This window comes from Xyrauchen texanus, chromosome 26, assembly GCF_025860055.1.
Source record: "Xyrauchen texanus isolate HMW12.3.18 chromosome 26, RBS_HiC_50CHRs, whole genome shotgun sequence".
Taxonomy (NCBI): domain Eukaryota; kingdom Metazoa; phylum Chordata; class Actinopteri; order Cypriniformes; family Catostomidae; genus Xyrauchen; species Xyrauchen texanus.
This window is the reverse complement of record NC_068301.1, coordinates 8,477,115-8,498,180: the sequence shown is the minus strand read 5'-3', so window position 1 is coordinate 8,498,180 and position 21,066 is coordinate 8,477,115. Positions and strand designations below refer to the sequence as shown.

Genomic DNA, 21,066 nt, shown 5'->3' with positions numbered 1-21,066 from the left:
TAGCATTCACACTGGCATTTTTAACAACAAACCTAACGATACAAAACCAAAGGCATCATGAAAAACTCACAACCTGATTGGATAGCTTTTATGATTTTTCTACTTTTATTTTTTATCATCCCAAACAATGCTGGCTGCTGGGCGAAATGCCCTTGTTTTATTAATATACAGTATGTATATATGGTGGTATTTTTACCAGCTGAGAACAAACGAAGAGCTAATAAAATGTGTAAAGAAGTCAAAACGGCACCAGGAATTCCTCCGTTGCACACACAAACGAAGATATGCTGCAAGGACAGCGGTTCTGACGCCTGTACGAACTGTAATGGGAAACATAGCTCCTATGATTAGAAGAACCAGGTATGCTTGAGGTCAGTATTAGGCAAATTACTTCCTGTTTTTGGTCCGATTAGACGTCTTTGATCCATGTAGCATTCATATACAAATCGAACCGCACCAGAGTTTGTTTGGAAGCTGACCGAGACCCCCTGTCCGATTGTTTGGTGTGCACCAAGGTTCGGATGGCAGCATTCACACTCAGAGCAATTGCAACAGAGTTTGATTTAATCGAACCAAACCTGCCAAGTGTGAACACACAAGGGTTGTTGGACCACACCAAAGTTCGTTTCCTCCACCCTCCCCCTGCTGGTCACTATTCACGTCATATTCTTTGGGTTATATTTTACTGAAGGGGATTTATTTGGACTCAAGCAGTTATAAGAAATGCATTAGGTCATAATAATCAACATGAACTGTTCCCCAGATCACCTTTTCAAGCATACTCTGGTGCACACTGGAGTTTGGAAAACAGCGTTCACCACATTATCCAAACTACCCAAACTTTGACATCATTCGAACCCGGGTGCGCTCCAAAAGTTCAACAGTGAAAGCATTGGTCAGGTATTATAAATAACATTATATATATATATATATATATATATTAAACTCTTCACAATGTGTTTTTAAACAAATGCAAGCAACATTACACCCAGATTAAATATTTTAGGACAGAGTTTAATAAATACAAATATATGAACTAGAAAACAAAAACAAAAAAACAATGCCATTATCTTTCCATTACTTTGAAAATTATATTACTTCCTTGACTTTTCCAGGCCTGGAAATTTTAAAATTCCCTGATATTTCCAGGTTTTCCATGACCTTGGGAACCCTGAACAATGGAGGAGGAGGAAGCAGAAAAAACCCCAGAATGAAACACATTTCTCAATAGATAATTTTATTTAAAATAGTATGTTACAATGTTTCAACCTACATTATGTTTCTTAAATTTTTTTTGATAACTAGTTAGTTTAACCTTCACACACTTTAGATATAAAACTAATGTATCCCGATATTGTAAATTTATGCCATTAGCTAGGCTACATGAAATAATGCACCCTCTTTATCTCCTTCACTTATGCATAAGGCCTATATCTTTTTTCATACAAAGCCCCTCCCGAAACTCACAACAGCAAAGGCCTTTTCAATGCCCTTGATTTAGCAGAAAAATAAATTAATGTTTTTATTTTGTCAGAAAGCCTACAAAGACTGTGTCAGTACTACACATAAACAGTAAATTTACAGATGAAGTGCAGAATACAGACAAATAGCAGTTAAACTTTCACTCATCAGTCGTCCCTCTTGACTCAAATACAGATTTCCTTAACACGTGGTGAAACACTCAAATTAATACTTTTCAGGTCAGCCCTAAAGTTAAAGGAATATTCCGGGTTCACTAATAGTGGCTCAATTGACAGCATTTGTGGCATAATGTTGATTACCACAAAAAACTATTTCGACTCACTTCCCTTGAAAGTGCCGAACTGTAACCCAGATTTTTTTTTTCTTTAAGAAAAGGAGGGACAAGTTGAAATTAATTTTCATGGCGATCAACAATTCGACACAAATGCTGTAGATTGAGCTTAACTTTGATTGAATCTAGAACATTCCTTGAAGCAAAAACACTCAGAATGAGGCTAACAGTGGGTTAGTGTCTTAAGTTTTAAATTTAAGTATAATTATGATCTTAAAATGATGCAATTTTACGTTAATAACAAAAAGCATTCTTATTAATAATTCTCCATGTTAAAAACATTCTGGTACATTCATATTCTAGTTTCCTGCACAGTGACAAAATAAGAAAGACTGACCAAACAATGCATATTTTTATAGCGCTGGTGAACATTAAATGGTCGGACAGTTTAGGGAATTTTTGACATTTGCGAACAGTAAAAGTGTCACACCTTCACTCCTGACAAAATGACAAATTACACAACCACAATATACACAAGCTGTTTTTTCTTCATTCACATTGATAGACTGGTTGAACTAATCACGGAAATCATCATCAGGACTGAAGACACAAATGAAGTTGAATTTGTAAATAGGTTTTAGACTAAAGATTATGTTTGCTACTATGCGGTCGTAAAGGGAGCCTCGACTCTAACCAGAGAGCAATCAGACGGCAGCACACGCAGAAACATTCTCATTCATTGATCAGGGCATTTGGATGCGGATGAGTGGATTTCTCACAGTATTGTGCTGGAATGGAATGTGAAAGATTCTGGTTTGCATTAAACATGCATGTTTGTTAAGAAAGGGGTGATACTAGGATACTAGGGGGTGTCATTAGTAGTCAAATGCCCCAACACCCCAGCCCTGGCCAAGCTGTTGAAATATTTTCACCAAGCAAAATTCAAGTTATCTGTTCTTGAGTTGGTGGTACAAAAAGTAAGAGATGGTAAACAAAGAAAAAACCCTGAATAAATTGGTTATTTAAGCACATTATGGGAAATGTATAAATGAATCGCGACAAATGGCCTCGGGTCATGTTAGGAAACACTGTTAAAACTCTTCTGAGATCACAATATTCTCAGTCTGTCCCTTGAATTTCTCTTTATTTTTACAGATTGTATAAACATGTACGCTACTGAACCAGGATAACTGACTGATCCCAGGCAAGCCGCTACACTCTTTCTTTGACGATAAATAACACTAAAACGAACACGTTTACGGTACAGCCATGTTCCCTCGAAAGCAAAATACAAATAAACTGACAAAAACAAAACTGACTCACTTTCAAAGCCACATACTGACTGGAATGAATATGGCTCAAATACATAAGCCTTTTTGTTTTCATGGGACGCCCCCTACAGGTAGCTTGCGAAAACTACACTTAAATTAACACAAAATGTCTGTAATCTTGACTCTCTTTTTTTTTTCTTTTTCTATTTTTCTCCTTTTATCCTTAAATGCACAATCATACACACAAAGCAAAGACAAAGCTCCCATGTAACTGCCTCCATGTACTTGTTTACTCCTAATTTTGTTTTATTTTAAAATAAATGTAAAAGTGTTCCCTATCCAAGTTTATTTTAGTCAGCAATACTGGGAAAATTACGCAGTGCCATCTTTCCCCTAAAAGAACTCCCATGCCAATCATCCGTCTTGTAACCGTGCTATTCCACTAATTTATTTTCTATGTTTTTTTAAGGCATGGCTTTCCTCTTCTCATATACAGTATATTAATATTTCTTTATAGTGGCTGCCATTCCAAATCACAAAGTGTTGTTTTTTACTGTGCTGCCCTGATCAAGAGTCGATAGACCCCTTCTTTAGCTCATGCTCTTGAAATTCCAACCAGTTGAATGTAAGAAGAGCCTGTCTCCTGAACCAATGGCAGGCATAGAAGAACTCTAGGTCTTGTCCTATGTGTTTTTTTACATGCATTTGTGTTCAAGTTGATAAAATGACAGCAGATCCCATTGGTGCTTTTAATCTGGCTGAAACGGCCTGGTATCTTATTATGCGTCTATCTCGTGATGATCATAATGGCCTTTTGTGTTGCCATGGTGACGTGGCTGCCATATGGAACGCTCTGCATCTGAAAAGGCACACTTTTGTCTCAGTGGAAACGTGGTTGGTATGGCGTTGCTGGGGTGTTGCCGTGGTAACATGGTCGTTATGGGGGTCCTCTATAGTGTGATAATCCCGCGCCATTTATGCAGTTTCACAGGGGGACTTAGAGAGGAGTTTTAAGAAGTTGCAATCTCACCCCCTAGGTGGCACCATCCCTTCTGTTGCTCCAGTGGGGAGAGGTAATCTGCAAACAAGAGATGTTTTATTTGTGTATTGGTGCATGTTTTTTATTTTTGTATTTAAGTTTATAATTACATTTTTATTTGTGTTAAGTTTTTGTATGGATTTATAAATTCTGCCTTCTTTTGGGATGTTTTAAATGTGCAAGTAATGTTTTTCACTGTAACAAAAAAAAAAAAAAAAGGTTTTACCATAAAAGAAAAGATTGGTATTTAAGATGTTAGTTCAACAAAGATATTAACTAAACTTTTTGTGTGATGCTGAATCTGCACCAATAGGACCAGTATAAAATCTAAGACACCTGTTTTTAGTTTTTTTTTTACTGTGTAGATCTGAATTTTTTAAACAAAGAAAATACAATTTCCTCAATTCAGTACAGGGCAATAATTTTCTCTAGAAATAGTTTTGCGTTCCCTCTCACTAGGTTTTGCGTGCCCACACAATAGGTTTTACGTGACCTCGCACACAAAGGTTTTGCATGCCCACGCACTAGGTTTTGGGTTCCCTCTCACTAGGTTTTGCGTGCCCACGCACTAGGTTTTGGGTTCCCTCTCACTAGGTTTTGGGTTCCCTCTCACTAGGTTTTGCGTGCCCACGCACTAGGTTTTGCATGCCCATGCACTAGGTTTTGCGTGCCCACGCACTAGGTTTTGCATGCCCATGCACTAGGTTTTGGGTTCCCTCTCACTAGGTTTTGCATGCCCATGCACTAGGTTTTGGGTTCCCTCTCACTAGGTTTTGCGTGCCCACGCACTAGGTTTTGCGTGCCCACACAATAGGTTTTGGGTTCCCAGGTTTTGGGTTCCCACGCACTAGGTTTTGGGTCCCCTCTCACTAGGTTTTGCAACAATATTACTATAGTAAAACCATATTTCCGCCAAACTGTTCTGGAAATAGTTGCCCGATTTTTGCCAAAAAGAAAAAACTGAATAACATGGTTCCATATAATAAATTCATGGTACTACTTTAGTAAAACCATAGTTAAACTATGGTATTTGTATAGTAAAACCATAATAACCACAAAATTAGGATTTTTACCATAGTTTGTTTTCCTGCATTATCACTATGGTTTCACTACGAATATCATGGTTAAAATATGGTTACTGTAGTAAAAACATGGTAAATTAATTGTGCGGGCACACAAAACTATTTCAGAAAAAATGTCCGCCCTGTCCTCTAAGTGGCTCAGTAGAAACGTATGTAACACTAAACACATGCTTCAATAAAACCCTCTATTGTATAAGAAATATAGTGATTATATTCTGTATTTGCAAAATGAAAAATTTTCAATAATAAACATTCACGATATTCATTAGCAGTATTTTCTAACCAGTGATATAATACAGTGCATTTAAATCAATGCATTTCCTGTGTTTTGTTTTACATAATAGAAGGAATACATTTCCATTATTTGACCTTTCTGTTCAAATGAGGATCACATGCATGACATGCGAGTTCATATTCACACTCCAGTGTATGTGAGGTAAGAATGAAACCAGTATTTCAGGTTTCTGTGCGCATCACATGAGTAATCCCATAAACGTGTACCCAAAGTGTGAAAAGTGTGTGTGTGTGTGTGTGTGTGTGTGTGTGTGTGAGAGAGTGAAGGTTTTGGTTCTTACCATTATTACTACAGTTCTTATTGTCTTTGTCTGAGGCCTCTTCTTCAACCTGTAACATTTCCAAAAGAAACACATTAGCAACAAACAAGAAAGGTACAAAAACAAAGGCTGAAATGCGTGTATGTTAACAAATACCTCTTTCCTCCATTTGAGCTCACAGAATATCCTCTCAAAGCACTCATGCATGTAGTTAAACTGAGAGAAAGCACATATACACACAGTCAGAGCATTACTGGCTTATTTCGGTTTTCAAGCTAATGGAGCACTGATATATTCTCTCTACATTTTTAGCAAACAATTTTTAACAATATTTTATTCTGAGAATTGTTTCAGACATGGCATAGTTAACCCCACAGATGAAACGTTGTCGTAATTTACATCCTTCATGTTTTTCCAAATATGTGACTTACTTTCTACCATGGAATCCAAAAGGAGATGTAAGGCAACTTGTAATTCTCAGTCACTATTCACTTTCATTGAATGGAAAAAAAAGACAAGTGCAATGAAAGCGAAGGGTGACTGAGGCTTACACATTGCCTTACGTTTCCTTTTGTGTTCCATGGAATAAAGAAAGTCGTACATGTTTGGAACAACATGAAGTTGAGTAAATTATTTACTTTTTGGCTAAGCTATCTCTAAAGGTACATTCGCTCACCATTTACGCACCATTATGCCATCCCATATGTGTATAAAGTATATCTCACAATGCATGCGAACGGTGGCCAGGTCTTTGAAGCTCCACAAATCACATAAAAGCAGCATGAAAGTAATCCATATTACTTTTTTTAGAATCAGTTTTGCCTGCCCTCGCAATAGTTTTGCATGTCCAAGCAATAGTTTTGCGTGCCCTCGCAATAGGTTTTGCTAGGGAACGCAAACTATAACTATAAATCTTCATTTTCACTTTCAGAATGTGAAAGTGGAGAGTTAGAGTAAAAAAGGACTTAAATGTTGATCCGTTTCTCACTCATATCATATTGCTTTTAAAGACATAGATTTAACCACTGGAGTCATATGGATTACTTTTTTCTGCCTTTATGTGATTGTTGAAGCTTTAAATGTCTGGTCACCATTCACTTGCATTGTATGAACCTACAGAACTAATATTTTCTTCAAAAATCTCAAAAGAAAAAGTCATACACATCTGGGATAGCATGAGGGTAGTAAATGATGAGAATTTTCATTTTTGGTGAACTATATTTTTAATATGTATGCATGCGACTTACATAAGGAGTGAATATTTTGACCCAGCGAGGTTTCTTCTCCCCTCGAACGTACTCAAAGCAGAAGGCCATACCCTCCTCATCGGTGTCCCATCTCTGCATCTCTGACCATTCAAAGACAATCACCTGATTCTGTGTGTGTGAGAGGCAGAGGGTTACTACACACAAACACACTAAAATCAAGCAACCCCCATATGTTTTCATATATACAGTATTTATACACATACATGCAATCTAAACCTTCTAAACTTCCAAATTATACACACACACCGAGATAAAAAAAAAGTTGCCCTCTATGGTATCAATTTACTTTGACGGTGAGACCTACACCTACGTCATATCACTGTAAATATAATATTTATGGCTACCAATCAGTCAAGTTAGTCCCACCCACCTCCAAAGTGCCATCCTCCATGCAGGCATGCAGTTTGAAATGCTTCATGCTGACGGCTGTAATCACATGACCTTTCCTCCGTGAGTCACATGCACAGTGAGGGAACATCACCTCGTTATACCCCTCACATGAGCGCAGAAGACTCAAATACTGAAACAGAAAGAACATTTTGTTTATTTTGTATTGAACAAGAGTACATTTACATTCCACATTATTAACGGGCATTGTCGCGTGACAAAAAGTATAACATTTGCCTCATTTCTTCTGTTTTATCTGTCTAGGTCACATTTCAAGTATTTTGAAAAGACAAAAAATTAGGAACAATTAAGAAAACGAGAGAAAGTGAAGCCTATTTTTATAATCAAGATTAGAATTGGTGGGATACTGTAATAAATTGTCATGAAAATAATGTCTAAAAAAAAAAATACAATAAAAAAAAATCTAATCATCCTAAAAAATAGGCTTAATTTTCTTTAAGCAAAATATTATTTATTTTTTCTTTTAATTTACTGTGTATTGTGACCTGGACATGTTCTTGACAGGTTTTGTGGAATTCCCACAATAGCACTTCTGTATTATTAATAATACTAATCTGAACAGAACAATAGTATTTCATATTTAATATAAATTATTATTCTTTTCCAATAAATTATAAGATATTTTTTACAATTACATTTGGGCTACAACCAATTTATATTTTATCATTTAATTTTAAATTAGTTATTTAATATAAATTATATTTATTTTATTAAATAAATATATTATTATTATATTTATATATTATATTACTTAATATTATATTAAATATAAGCATTTTATATTTCAGATATATTTAATAGTGATATTATATTTAAAATCAGGTCGGTTTAAAATTCTACAACAGATAAAAGATGAGACCATTGCCATCTTCCTCTGTTCTGCCAACTTCTGCAGCTGGTACGCCTTATCCTCTGCTTTAATGAATCCCTTCTTCACATCATCCTGTGCCTGAACAAAAGAGAAAAACATTAGAAAGCAAAGGATGATCGGCATTAACTGATATGATCATATGAGGTTAAGTTTGGGGTAAGTCAAGTCTGAATGCAAGCCAGTGATATATTTTCAGGCCACAAATGAAGGTATCTTATCTAAATTCACCTATGCAAATATAGCAAATAAAATGCAAAATAAAAGTGGCACTAAACAAGGATGTGCAGTATTAGATAATGCATTAACCTGACACTTTGCTAGCAGTACAAATTCCATTATTTGTATTTATTTATCTAGTTAAGAGGACATGTCATGGAAAACATGAGTATCCTTGCTCTTCTGTCTTCAATGTGCCATGTAAACATACTTCAATGTTCACACTGCAAGGCACCATTTCCAATCCTACCCTAGAGATCATTTACATACAGAATTTTTAAAGGGACAGTAGCCAATAATGCTCTTCTAAGGGTTAGAAAGGGGGTAATTGGTGCAAGAAACCTTCACTAACATTATGGGCCCTATTTTAAGCATGCATTCGCTAAGCGCAGCGTAATACCTTAACTCATAAGAAGTCAATGGGTATGGCCATGAAGTTTTGGTATTTTCATGCATGCGTGCGCTAAGTGTTGGCACAAGTGAGTTGGGCAAAAATATACATGCAAGTTGCTAATCGGGTCAATGGAGTTTCTTCTCCGGCACCATCTCCGTCCATTATACAGTCCATTGTCTGTCAAGCACCAGCGATATAAAGACAGCAGATTCATAAGTAGTTGAGTGTAAATGGACTGTGTGCGATGAATTAGAAGAATAAAAATATGGATTCACATTATTTTGCATCCATGTTAAATGGGACACGTTCCTTTTATACACATGGAAAATGTGGTTCAGGATGTGGATGTAGGCTCCGATAAATTACAGAGAATGTAAATATTATTAATCATTTTCATCTACTGACACACAAATCATGGCTAGTATTAAAAGTGATTGTATCGGCACACGCTTCACTTCTACCAGTCGACATTGATATTGAAAAATGTAAATCATTTATTAAAATACAAAAAAATGTAACCAAAAATATTTCTAAATTCAAATTACACTTCAAACAAAACAAAAAATAAACAAAATAAAAAAATAAAAAAAAGAAATACCAAATTCAAACATTTTACTCTCTCCTTCCACCAGCCACTTTTAAAGTGACTTAATAATAATAATAATAATAATACTAATAATAATAATAATAATTGGGAAAAAATAGGGGGGCGTCTGGGTAGCTCAGCAAGTAAAGACGCTGATTACCACACCTTCAGTCGCAAGTTTGTATCCAGAGCGTGGTGAGTGACTCCAGTCAGGCTTCCATAGCAACCAATTGGCCCGGTTGCTAGGGCGGGTAGAATCACGTTGGAGTAACCTCCTCATGGTCACAATAAAGTGGTTCTCGCTCTCGGTGGGGCACGTTCTGAGTTGTACATGGATGCCACGGAGAATAGCGTGAGCCTTCACGCATGCTAGGTCTCCGCGGTAACACGCTCAACAAGCCACGTGATAAGATGCTTGTATTGACTGTCTCAGATGCGGAGGCAACTGAGATTCATCCTCCACCACCCGGATTGAGGTCACTAATATTGAAGTCACTATGCCACCACGAGAACTTAAGAGCGCATTGGGAATTGGGCATTCCAAATTGGGGGAGAAAATTTGAAATGAAACGGTAATCATCAAGGACATAATTTGATGTTCTGTACTTTCAGAATTTGGACAGGAACTTTATTACCAGCTGCTGGTGAAATCTCCAAACCGCAAATCCAGGAACTGAATTTGGATTTTGTGCAGAGTTAAGAGGTGCTATTAAAACATCTTAGCACAATGAACAAATTCTTAGGAAAATAGCCAATTGTGCTTTGTGCCTCTTCATTTGTACACAATACACGCACAGTTTGCACGACTTCTCACACAGTAATGTAAACACTCCCACCCACATCCAGTTGCGCTGGCACGAAAATGGTGCATAGAATGAGCGCTCACACGAAAATGGGATAAGACGTTGCACATGGTCATAGCGTGTTGCACTGCAATTTGCACAATCAGGAAAACAGAGCCCTATAAGTGAACATTTTGAAAAGCTTCAGAATTGTAGAATGAAGTAGAACCAGATCTAACAAGACTAAGCGGACAATGAAGTGAACAGTGCCATACTTATCTAAAGCTGATAGGACTGACCTGATGAAAGCAGTAGTGCAGGGCCAGGGGGTTGTCCCGCAGCAGCTCCTCTTCCTCTGTGCTGAAGAGCCACTTGCGTACTGTGAGACATGTCCCGGGCACTGCTGATGTGTAGTTCTGAACATACAGCTTGTGTGGGAATTCATTAGGAGCCAATTTACGCACTGAGAAAAGGGACGCACAGAGTGAGACAAACAGAAAGACAGAAATAGAGAGTAACATTTTTTAAATGGTAAAGCATTCCTTTCAAATATAAAATCCTATTCTTTTAGGCTCTCATAGTCTCGGGGACTTTTGGTATTTTCATAAAGCAGAATCATACTTTGCTAAAATGCCATATATAAAACAAAATAAAAACAATTACATGGGATATGCTGTAAATTAAACTTTCACTGTCATTTCTTTTGTGGCTAATTCAAAGTTACTGTTGTATTGTCGTAACAGTAACTGTAGTACCCGTTGTATTTAGGTGGAAACAACGGTTACCAAGGCACATTTTTAGAAAGAGTGAATTGAACAAAAAAACGTCAAGCAAGATTACAGTAAATCTTTATGTGTTTAATACAAATATATATATATAAACAATAAATACACCACAGAAAAACATGAGCAAAATCTCTTCAATTGCACCTTATCAAAGCTTGTCAACAGGGTCAAACTGTACTTAATGTTTATTTGGTTGATTGATTGATTGATTGATTGATTGAAATGGAGTATAAAGTTTAATTGTTCATGATACTGATTATGTTTTTGCTTCTTCCTTTGAAGCTTCAACTGATTAAGAAAAACACACACACTTAAAAGAAAGATGGAGAGACTGCTCACCAAAGGAGTGGTTAATAACCTCAAAGAGTGCAAAGTAACTGGCCATGATGCTGTCCATTCCAATTTTCATGACCAAAGCCTGAAAAAGAGAGCAAAAAAAGGATACTTTTCACTAAATTGACCCTATATGTTTCTCATAGTAGAGGCCACTGAGGTGTTTGAGTTGAGTTTCAGCATATTCAGTGCTGCATGAATATAGAGTTGTTGAGTGGATATTTATGCATGAATGCATAAAAGGTGAGGATTTACCTGGTAAACCTGGTCAGTGGTGCCATTTTTCCGGACCCTCACAGAGACTGTGGTTTTATCAGGTAGCACTATCCGTAACTCGACGTCCGTTACACCATTGTGGTTCTTTAACACAACAACACATTGAAACTAAGAGAGAGATGTTGAGCAAACTAGCTTTATTTCATACTAAATATTCATGCAAATCTGCATTCAGTATTTGCACACACACATACTTCATTTGATTCAGACAAAAATTCTTGCATAATGTCACTTTCACCGATGACCCGCACTGAGCACACTAAGGAGAAATAGAGAAAGAAAGAGACAGGATATATATTTATAACAATCATGCTTACAACAACATCATATCCTATACATAATGAATCAACCACAAACTCTCCCTGACACTCTATAAAGAAATCAAGAGTACAAAACCACTCCCATGGGGTTTATTGCATATGTGCACAGAGAGATGACTAAACAAAAAAATGCTTGAAGCAATATAAATCATGTGCATATAAATCAGAAAAATAAAGCAATATGTAAAAAGGAATTAAATTTCCACCTCTCTCCAGATACTCCTCCAGTCCCCTCCTGCGTGCATCCAGCTGCTGTTCAGACAGAGAGAAGGGCCATTTCCCTGGTATCTTTGGGAAAGTAAAGTTGGAAAACTCTCTCTTCAGGTTCTGATTAAGTATTGCAAACTCCCTGTAACGTTTTGAGCACAGCTGTCTGCCTGACATGTACACGTTAAAGACCTAAGACAGAAAGAGAAAGAGCTCACATCATAAAACAACTTTCACAAGTGTACGGTGTTAATTACACAAATTCAGCAAACTTCATAAATGTACTTTGTAATGACGGCCACCAGAATTATAATCATTCCAAACCAACAAATTATGTCCATTTTACAAACTACGTAAATGTCGGCCACAAGAATTTCAAATTATTTGTAAACAACTTACAACAAATGTACTTTGCAAAAAGAGCGCAACAGTGACAGTCCACTTTTTCAGCCGTCTTGGTTTTGAAAGTATTTTTCTTAGGAATTTCATAAAATCCTTCAGGAAACAAACAAACCAGCTCCAAGGAGAATCACAACTAGTGTTTGGTGTAATCCAATTAAAAAAGTAAATTACTGTAATCTAATTACTTTTTTAGCCAAAAAAGTAGTGTAATGCATTCCAATTTAAATTCTTGTACTCAGATTACAGTTACAAACTATCAATTAATTGAATTACTTTTAAGTTCTAATATATTCTCTATGTAGAATACATGAATTATGGCCGGTAATGAGTCATTCCGAAGGCGGTACGGTGGCCTCACGGCAAGAAGGTGCTGGGTTCGAGTCAAAACCTGCATGGGTTTCCCCCACAAGTCCAAAAACATGCAGGTTAAGTGAATTGAAGACTCTAAATTGCCCATATGTGTGTGAGTGAGAGTCCCCCAGACTATATATATATATCTATATATATATATATATATATTAGGGCTGTCAATAGACCTATAGACCTGAGAGAACTCTATCTTCTAAAAATCTTCATTTGTGTTCTGCTGAAGCAAGAATATGGATGGGATCACGGTAAGTGAATAATGAGAATTTTCATTTTTGGGTGAACTAGTCCTTTAAGCAGCTTTCTCCAAGTAAACAGCTTACTGGTAAACAAGCTCATTATTTTCATTCTCTTGCCATAGATGAACTAAATGTGGTGGGAAGCTTTTTACTTTTCATACATTTGCCGATGACCAGTATTGAGTGTCTTACAGTTACAACCTCCACTGTATTTCTTATTCTTTTCTACAAATCTGATCAAAACTCTTTAAGGCTTTACGCTTTAACTGATCCTGTGAAGATCATGATTGGTTGTGTCCCAATCAGTAGAATTAAATTGGTAATGTTGACACGTGTTCTTATTTTTTTTTTTTACAAGCATAACAATTGAGACTTAACAGCTAAACCACATAACATCAACAGTGTCCCATGCCGAACTCACCACAAATTTCTCAGAGTGCTGTTCCACATGTTTGTACGTAGGGATTGAAATGGGGACTGCCTGCTTGTCAGCGTAATCATAATTAGATGATGCAGTGCCTTCTTCACCGGCATCGAGCCCATCAGCTTCCTGTGCCGGCACGGAGAGTACGGTCAACATCAGCTCCCTCTCTCCCGCCCTAATCAGATCCACCACCTGCTTGTGTGTTGCCCCCTCCACGCTCAAACCATTACTGCAGGAGAGATGAAGAAAACTGGTCATGTTTCAGGGGTGAAATATTATGACACAAATAAAAAAGCATTTGCAATAGCTAGCACCTTCCAAATTCGCAAGACATAGTGTATGCTGTCTGTGGTTATGATCTAAATTTTGAAGGAATTCTTTTTTATTTCACGGGAGTTTCAGATAATAAAGGTTAAGGGTCATTGGGAGCTCAACATAGTTATAAATCATTGTTTGCATATGCACACATGAGCCATCAACCTTGACACACACAGCACATGCCATCTGTCCGTCACTTATTCACTTATTTCCACCATCACTAATTCATAAGCAAGGCAACAGATGGAGGGAGACAGTGAGGGGAGGTATATTTCACGAGGGGATGCAAAAGTGACCAATAGAGACAGATAGATGGAGAGGTGACAGACAAACCTCTATGGCTGAACAGGCAGATGACCATTTGAACAAGCTGATTCTGGTTTAAAACACTGTTCAGTGCAACATCCCATAATACTGTAGAACCAAATTCAAGTTTGTTTTGGCTACACAAAAATGTGATATACAAATGAAATAAAGGCATTTTATGATTTTACAATTTAATAGGGATTTTTAAAAGGACAAATAATGGAGTGAAAATTAGTGTAACTTTACATAGATGGGACATTTTGCTTCATTATGCCTGATTCACACAAACTCAGTGAGCGAGGCGTTAGTGGCACATGAGCAGCAACGCGGTCGCATTGGGCTTTCACAGTGGCCTTCTGCGAGTCAGAGCTGTGTCTGTGAAGAAAAAAAAACTCTAGGTTCCAACGGCAACGTCGGGCCGTGTACGTGCATTTTGTTCAGTGCGTTTGGTCGTGATTGGTTAAAGTTGTAAAGCCCATCCTATATAACTATATATACATAACATTGGCAAAAGTCCTGCAATTTATTTATTCTATCCTTTTAGTCATTTTGTGCTTGTTTGAATCCAGACCTATGAATTGTATTGTATTGTAGGTTCGTAGGTATCAAAATGTTTAACTTTTAGCTTTTGTGTCTTTTCTATAATCTCCCGTTTAAAAAAAAATAATGTTTTACCGTAACCAGAGCTGTTCAGTTAAATGCACGCAATGTAAAGGCTGTAACCTGTTAGTATGGGCACTGAAAACAAAACACGCAGCTCATGCCCCAATCACAGAGTATGTGTGAATCAAGCGTTATCGCTGATCTCCCACTTTTTATTATTATCTCAATTTAATCCAATTCAAATGTAAAATCTCATGCTCAATAACTTGAATGTGCTGAATAATGAGTATGAAACAGGAACAAACTGTTGCAACATGACATACACATGACCAACTAATGACTACAAACAAGGCATGATTTCCTGATAAGTGGCCCAACTTCTCATTTTCAGATGGGAAGTACTGTTATCATATTAAAAAAAAGTGACAGAATAAAACACATTTAGCATGTTGTTTTTTTTATTTAATATGTTTTCTTATTTTATTGAACAACATACCAGGGAGAAGTCAACCCAAGACTGTACAGAAAACAGCCAAACACTCATAATTTATCCCACTCCTTCCTTAAAGGAGTTTCTCGGGAAACAGTGAATGTAATATGAGGAAGTTGTATACATTGAGCAACAACTAATCTAGTACATTATTGTGTATACAGCTCAAAGTAATTGTGAATAAATGTCAACTTTTACACTTCAAAGAATACAGTGAGTGACAAGACTATGGGGTGGTTTCAGATAATACTGAATAAAACATTATAAGGGACTGTAAAAACAAAAATAGCGTTTTCACTTGTAGTGCCCTGACACTAGTAGTGAGCAGTACAAGAACGGTGACACTATGATAAATGGTCTATTTGTTTACATACACAAGACAGCAGTTTATCTGCTACACACAAATGAGATGATAGTACATTGAGTTCAGGTGATAACGACTGCCTGGGAAAATGGATCGATGGAAACCAACAAAAGAAAACCATCAACAGGAACTAATATTATGAAGAACTATACCACAAGCACATTTTGTTGAATCAACTTTTATGGTGACACTTTATCTTCCCATGAGACACCCTAATCATACTCATGTCTATAACGCAGATCATGTTACCATCACACCTCCAAGAGTAATTGGGTGAATCTCAGGAAAACATGTCCAGGTTATATTACATCCCCCAAAATTTTTTTTTTAATTGTTTATTAAATTGTTTAAAGTAGCCTAAATAAAAACTACTTTTAGGACCATTAAGATTGCTTGCATTGTGTAATAAATTAATAAAATTTAAGGACTTCTCACTTTTGAGTTTGTTTGTAATTCTCATTGAAGATTCTCATTAGGACTGCACAATTAATCTAATAAATAATTGAGATTACAATTACAGCTGTCACAATGAACTGATCTTGAGAAGTGCCAATTATAGCGGTCCACGTCAATACTCCTGTTGCGTACATTTTAATTTTTTTAATTTTCTATTTAACATGTTTTTTGCAGCGGTTGAGCACTGTAATCAATCACAAGTTCATTGCTCGCGTCTATGTATAATTTATTCAAAATGAAATAACAGTTTGTTTTCCAAGCTGTTAAAAGGACTACACTTGAAATTGACCATTAAAGGTTCTGTAAGGTTGTCAAATTAAAATTAGAAATTTGAGTACTGTTTTAAAAGGTGAATTTCATTTTAAATGGCCACGCCATCTAAAAATCCATTGTTACTGCATGAGATGCTGAAAAAAACTGCGAGATTCGATGCAACAGTCAAAGACATCCGTCTAGCTCAGCCGTGTCCCCCTCCCACACACACCACAAACACCCCCCCACCCACACAAACCCACCGACCCACAAACTTTTTATAAAGATAAACTTTTTTATTAAGCTATCAACATTCAATTTTATATTCAGTTTCATTTTGAAACATGTTATATTTTTTTAACATATACATACATATATATATATACACACATACACACATATATTTTTGCATACTTTGCCAAACATTTTTACCACATTCAAGCAATTGGGAAGCTGTTAAAATTAGCCTTCTGAACAGAATCCTCCACATTCAAAAAACAAAGTATTTTCAACAGCCCTATAACCAAAGAGCCAACAAAATGGACAACTTTATTTTCTGATCACTGAACAGATAACCCTCGACGGTCAAATAACTAAACTGGAAACATGTTCATTAACAGCCACAGGCTACTAATGTTATATCAATTGAAATGAGCCATTTTGGAGATTTTAGGCTACTTAAGCCAATCAACTTTGAAAACATCAATATCAGACATCAAACAACATCAGCTATGGTCAGCGCTGTTTTGTCACAGTATCAAATGTGTAAAAATCACTTCCATATAGGTCTACGTTAAGCAAAAAAAGAAAAGAAGAAAATCTGATTGCCGATTTTGCCTCTTCATTTTCATCATCCCTACATCAGTGGGAACAATTAGTCCGACTTTTTGATGTGCACAGGTGATCGATACAGGGCTGCAAGTTAGAAAGGAATAATGTAAATCGTCCTCCACCTGCAACCTTAAATGGTATTTGCTTTTAAGCAGGGTCAAAGCGGAAAACCCGCACTCACAAAAGTAAGTGGAGGTGAAGGGGATGAGGAAAAATAAAAAGCCTTTCGAGAGAGGTGGTCCTGTATGTAAAGCAACACGATTATGATGCTTCAGTCACCTTAGTATTAACAGAGCTATAAGTCTGGATTACTCTCTTTTATGTTTGCAATTATTTCAGCTTTCAGTCAAAACATTCCAGTGGCTTGGCCACTAGAGCTTGGCCTCAATGTGATGCCAGAGCTTACAGGGTCTCATACTATCATTTGCAAGCACCTCTTTGCAAATGAGACGCTGTGGCAGCGGCGCATCATTGGGACCGGTCCACGAAAATGCCAACTTTAAATATTCGTGATCATACTTCCTCCTCTTTTTTTTTTTGCTTGGGCCAGAATCTGCCTCCTCTCCAGTATACTTTTGTATTGTAGAAACTACAAAGTGATAAATTTTGCAACACGCATATGCATAACACATACTTTATCACACAAGCTAGCAGGACAGAAGTGTACAGACGTGAACTGTTACCACCACCCACCCGCGCCTCCCATGGGACTCTCTGGCAACCCCCAGGGTAGGCGTGCCTCATCAATTGAAAACCTCTGGTCTAGCTCATACTTGTATAAAAAGATGGTCGTATTTGGAGTGAACAGCCAACGAAAGTGGTTGTGTTTTGACTATGCCTTGCTCTGTTATCAGAGTCTCGCTGCACAAGCAATAGGCATGTATAAATGTGTTTAATGAAAAACAGTTGTACCACCAGTATTATGAATCTTGAGTCCGTGGTAGTATTCTGACACTGGTATAGGCTACTGTGCAACATTAAGTTAACATAAAACCATCTATAGAAGCATTTCATTTATTGTTTTACTTTTTGTACCTAATATTTGAGAGTATGAACTGGGTAAATCTTTTTCATTTTATGCAGATTTGTTAACAGCCAGATATATACTTTGCAAATAAATTAACGCCACGACTGTGCCGCTTGGTTTATATTTATTTGTTGCACTTTCCTGTGGACGTAGGAGACAATGTCGATTTAAAAATGGTAATATTTCAGGAAAATAATTCACATTTCTCAGCGCTGTTAAAAGCCCTAAGGCACCATCTTCATTTATTGATAAAACAGCTATAAAGCACTCCATAAGCAGTTCTCAGTTTGTTTCAGATGTATAGTCTACATAAGAACAAATATAAGCCATGGAGTTTCTCCATCCAAAATAAACAATTTTTTATGTACATTTTATTACTTGATATTAATTAAAATTACAATATCAAGAGAAATAATCAGCTATTATTTTTGTCAAAATCATGCACTTCTTATTCTCATAGATTCGCATTACTGTAATTTATCCTGGACTACTTGATTTTATTTATGAAAATTCACATAAATTAAAGCCAGTACAACAAATACCACCATGATTTAAATAAAAAAATGTACAGAACTGTGCAAATGTTTTAGGCACTTGTGAAAAATTTTGCATAGTGACGATGTCTTCAAAAATAATGACATAAATCGTTTTCATTTATCACTTAATGTCATACAAAGTCCAGTAAACATAAAAAAAAAAAGAAAGCTAAATCAATATTCGTTGTGACCACATTTGCCTTTAAAACAGCACCAATTCTCCTAGGTTCACCTGGACACCGTTTTTCTTGGCTGTTGGTAGATAGGATGTTCCAAGCATCTTGGAGAATTCGCTACAGTTCTTCATTTTAGGCCGTCTCAATTGATTCTGTCTCTTTATGTAATTACACTGACAAGATGTTCAGTGGGGGACACTGTGAGGGCCATGACATCTGTTGCAGGGCTCCCTGTTCTTCTATTCTAATATTTTCTATTTTTGACACACTAACGCTGAAGATGTAAACAATCACCTTAAGACAAATGCTTTTGTGAAACATCTTATGTGCCTAAGCCTTTAGCACAGTACTGTATATAATATACTCATGTATTATTTAAAATTTCACATTACAATAATGAGATTAAAGGTTGATTGTCATTAAAGTTCTCTCACAACGCAAAAATCAGCCTATATTTTATTTATTAACTTATTTTGTACTTTGGGATGAAACATCACCTGTACATGTCCTTTACAGTCTTTGTGAGATTCATCTTATTATGATCAACGGCTTGGCTCAAAAAACACAGAACTCGTATAAATTAGCACAACATCCAGAGGGTTTGCAAAACACTCACTGAAGCGGGACCATCATTGTTGTAGAGATGTTGTCTAATAATAACTGTTTTCAGTGTTGACATAGTGGCTCAATGCAGTGAACCATGTCAATTAAACAGCTGATATCCTGTATATAGCAGGGCTCCAGACTGCGACTAAAATGGTCACAAATGCGACTAAAATAATTGATTGCGACAATAATTTAAATAACTGGCCACAGTCGGGTTGTGTCAAATTATGAAATGGGTGTGAACATTGATGAGACAAAAGGGGAATGCAAACGTGCGTATCTTCTCAACTATATATACTGTTTATCAAACCTCAGATCAGTGGGTTATCAGCTGACTTTTCTTATGCTTCTTGTTTCTGTACAACAATCTAAATCGAGCAATTATATGATTTGGAACTAGAAACAGCCATTTGGCTCCTTAATGCTTCAGTTAAGGTGCCAATGGCTCCCATGTAATTGTTTTTATAGTCTGGAGCCCTATAACATAATAAACTCTTTTTTTTTTAAAGTATCAGTCAAGTGAACTTTCCAGGCTAAGATAGCTTACTACTGACGTCATCCATCTCCAGAAGAGCTATTTTGGATGATAACATGTAAAACAATACATCCATTAGCTGCCGTGATCAATAAGCAAGCACAAGACTGAATATATCACATATGTATCACACTGATCATGCTTCTTTGTGGAACATCAACAAGTCATTGAGCGCGAGACACTTTTAGATTTATATGAGACATATTAAGATGCAATGTTGATCACATACAGCAAACAGGAATGTCGGAATACACCAGTGATAGATTTGTAGAGCATATATCCTCTTACATAATAGTGATCTATTTATTGACGTAGCGGGGACGTGTTGGCATGCAGGGCCAAGAAAGCTTCAACATGTCAACTGACCCCTTTGCTAGATTGTTATGTGTGTTGAAAACGTAAAGAACACGGTCTTCACGGATAACAATGTATCAACAATGTTACAATGTAGACTGTAACAAGTGATTGTAACAGCGACGCTAGAACGCTGGGAGAGATTGATACATTGTAACGGACAGACAGCAAAAATGAAAATAAACTTCGAAATAAACAACTTACACCTCTAATATTCTGTCTCCTTTAACGATACCGGCCCGGTCCGCCGCACCCCCGGGTAACACGGCGCTGACATGCTGGAGAGGAGCGTACAGCTCCCCGTTAATGCTCCGCAGCTGGCCGCCTTCACTCACTTGACCGCGGACGTTGAAACCGTAACCCGATTCTGACTTTACAATCTGAACCATCCGCGGACCCGAAGTCACCATGGTCGGCGTCTGGCTGCCAGAACCGGACCCAACCATATCGGATTCGTTAACGCGGGACGCTGGGATTTGCAGCGACGGAGAAGCGGGCCGAGTAGTCTCATCTCCCTCGATTTCCGCCATCTTTAACTCGGATTTTAACCCTCACCCCCCTCTCCTCCCGTAGGCCTGAACCTTCAAAACAACAGGCCAGAAATACGCTTGAGCCGCCCAACCGTCAAAAGACTTC

At 37.0% G+C, this 21,066-nt stretch overlaps 1 protein-coding gene across 1 annotated transcript; it reads right to left on the bottom strand.

Annotated features, from left to right (window-relative positions):
* Positions 1-1,201: 1,201 nt before the first annotated feature.
* On the bottom strand, positions 1,202-21,058 carry LOC127620076 (sorting nexin-27-like). The gene is made up of 13 exons (XM_052093172.1): positions 20,635-21,058; positions 13,574-13,805; positions 12,145-12,337; positions 11,813-11,877; positions 11,598-11,702; positions 11,349-11,427; positions 10,524-10,687; positions 8,235-8,324; positions 7,338-7,487; positions 6,947-7,075; positions 5,856-5,915; positions 5,721-5,769; positions 1,202-4,102 (listed from the first exon to the last, which is right to left on the bottom strand). Exons 1-13 carry the CDS (start codon positions 20,958-20,960, stop codon positions 4,035-4,037), a joined length of 1,710 nt encoding a protein of 569 aa, XP_051949132.1. The 5' UTR covers positions 20,961-21,058; the 3' UTR covers positions 1,202-4,034.
* Positions 21,059-21,066: the final 8 nt, after the last annotated feature.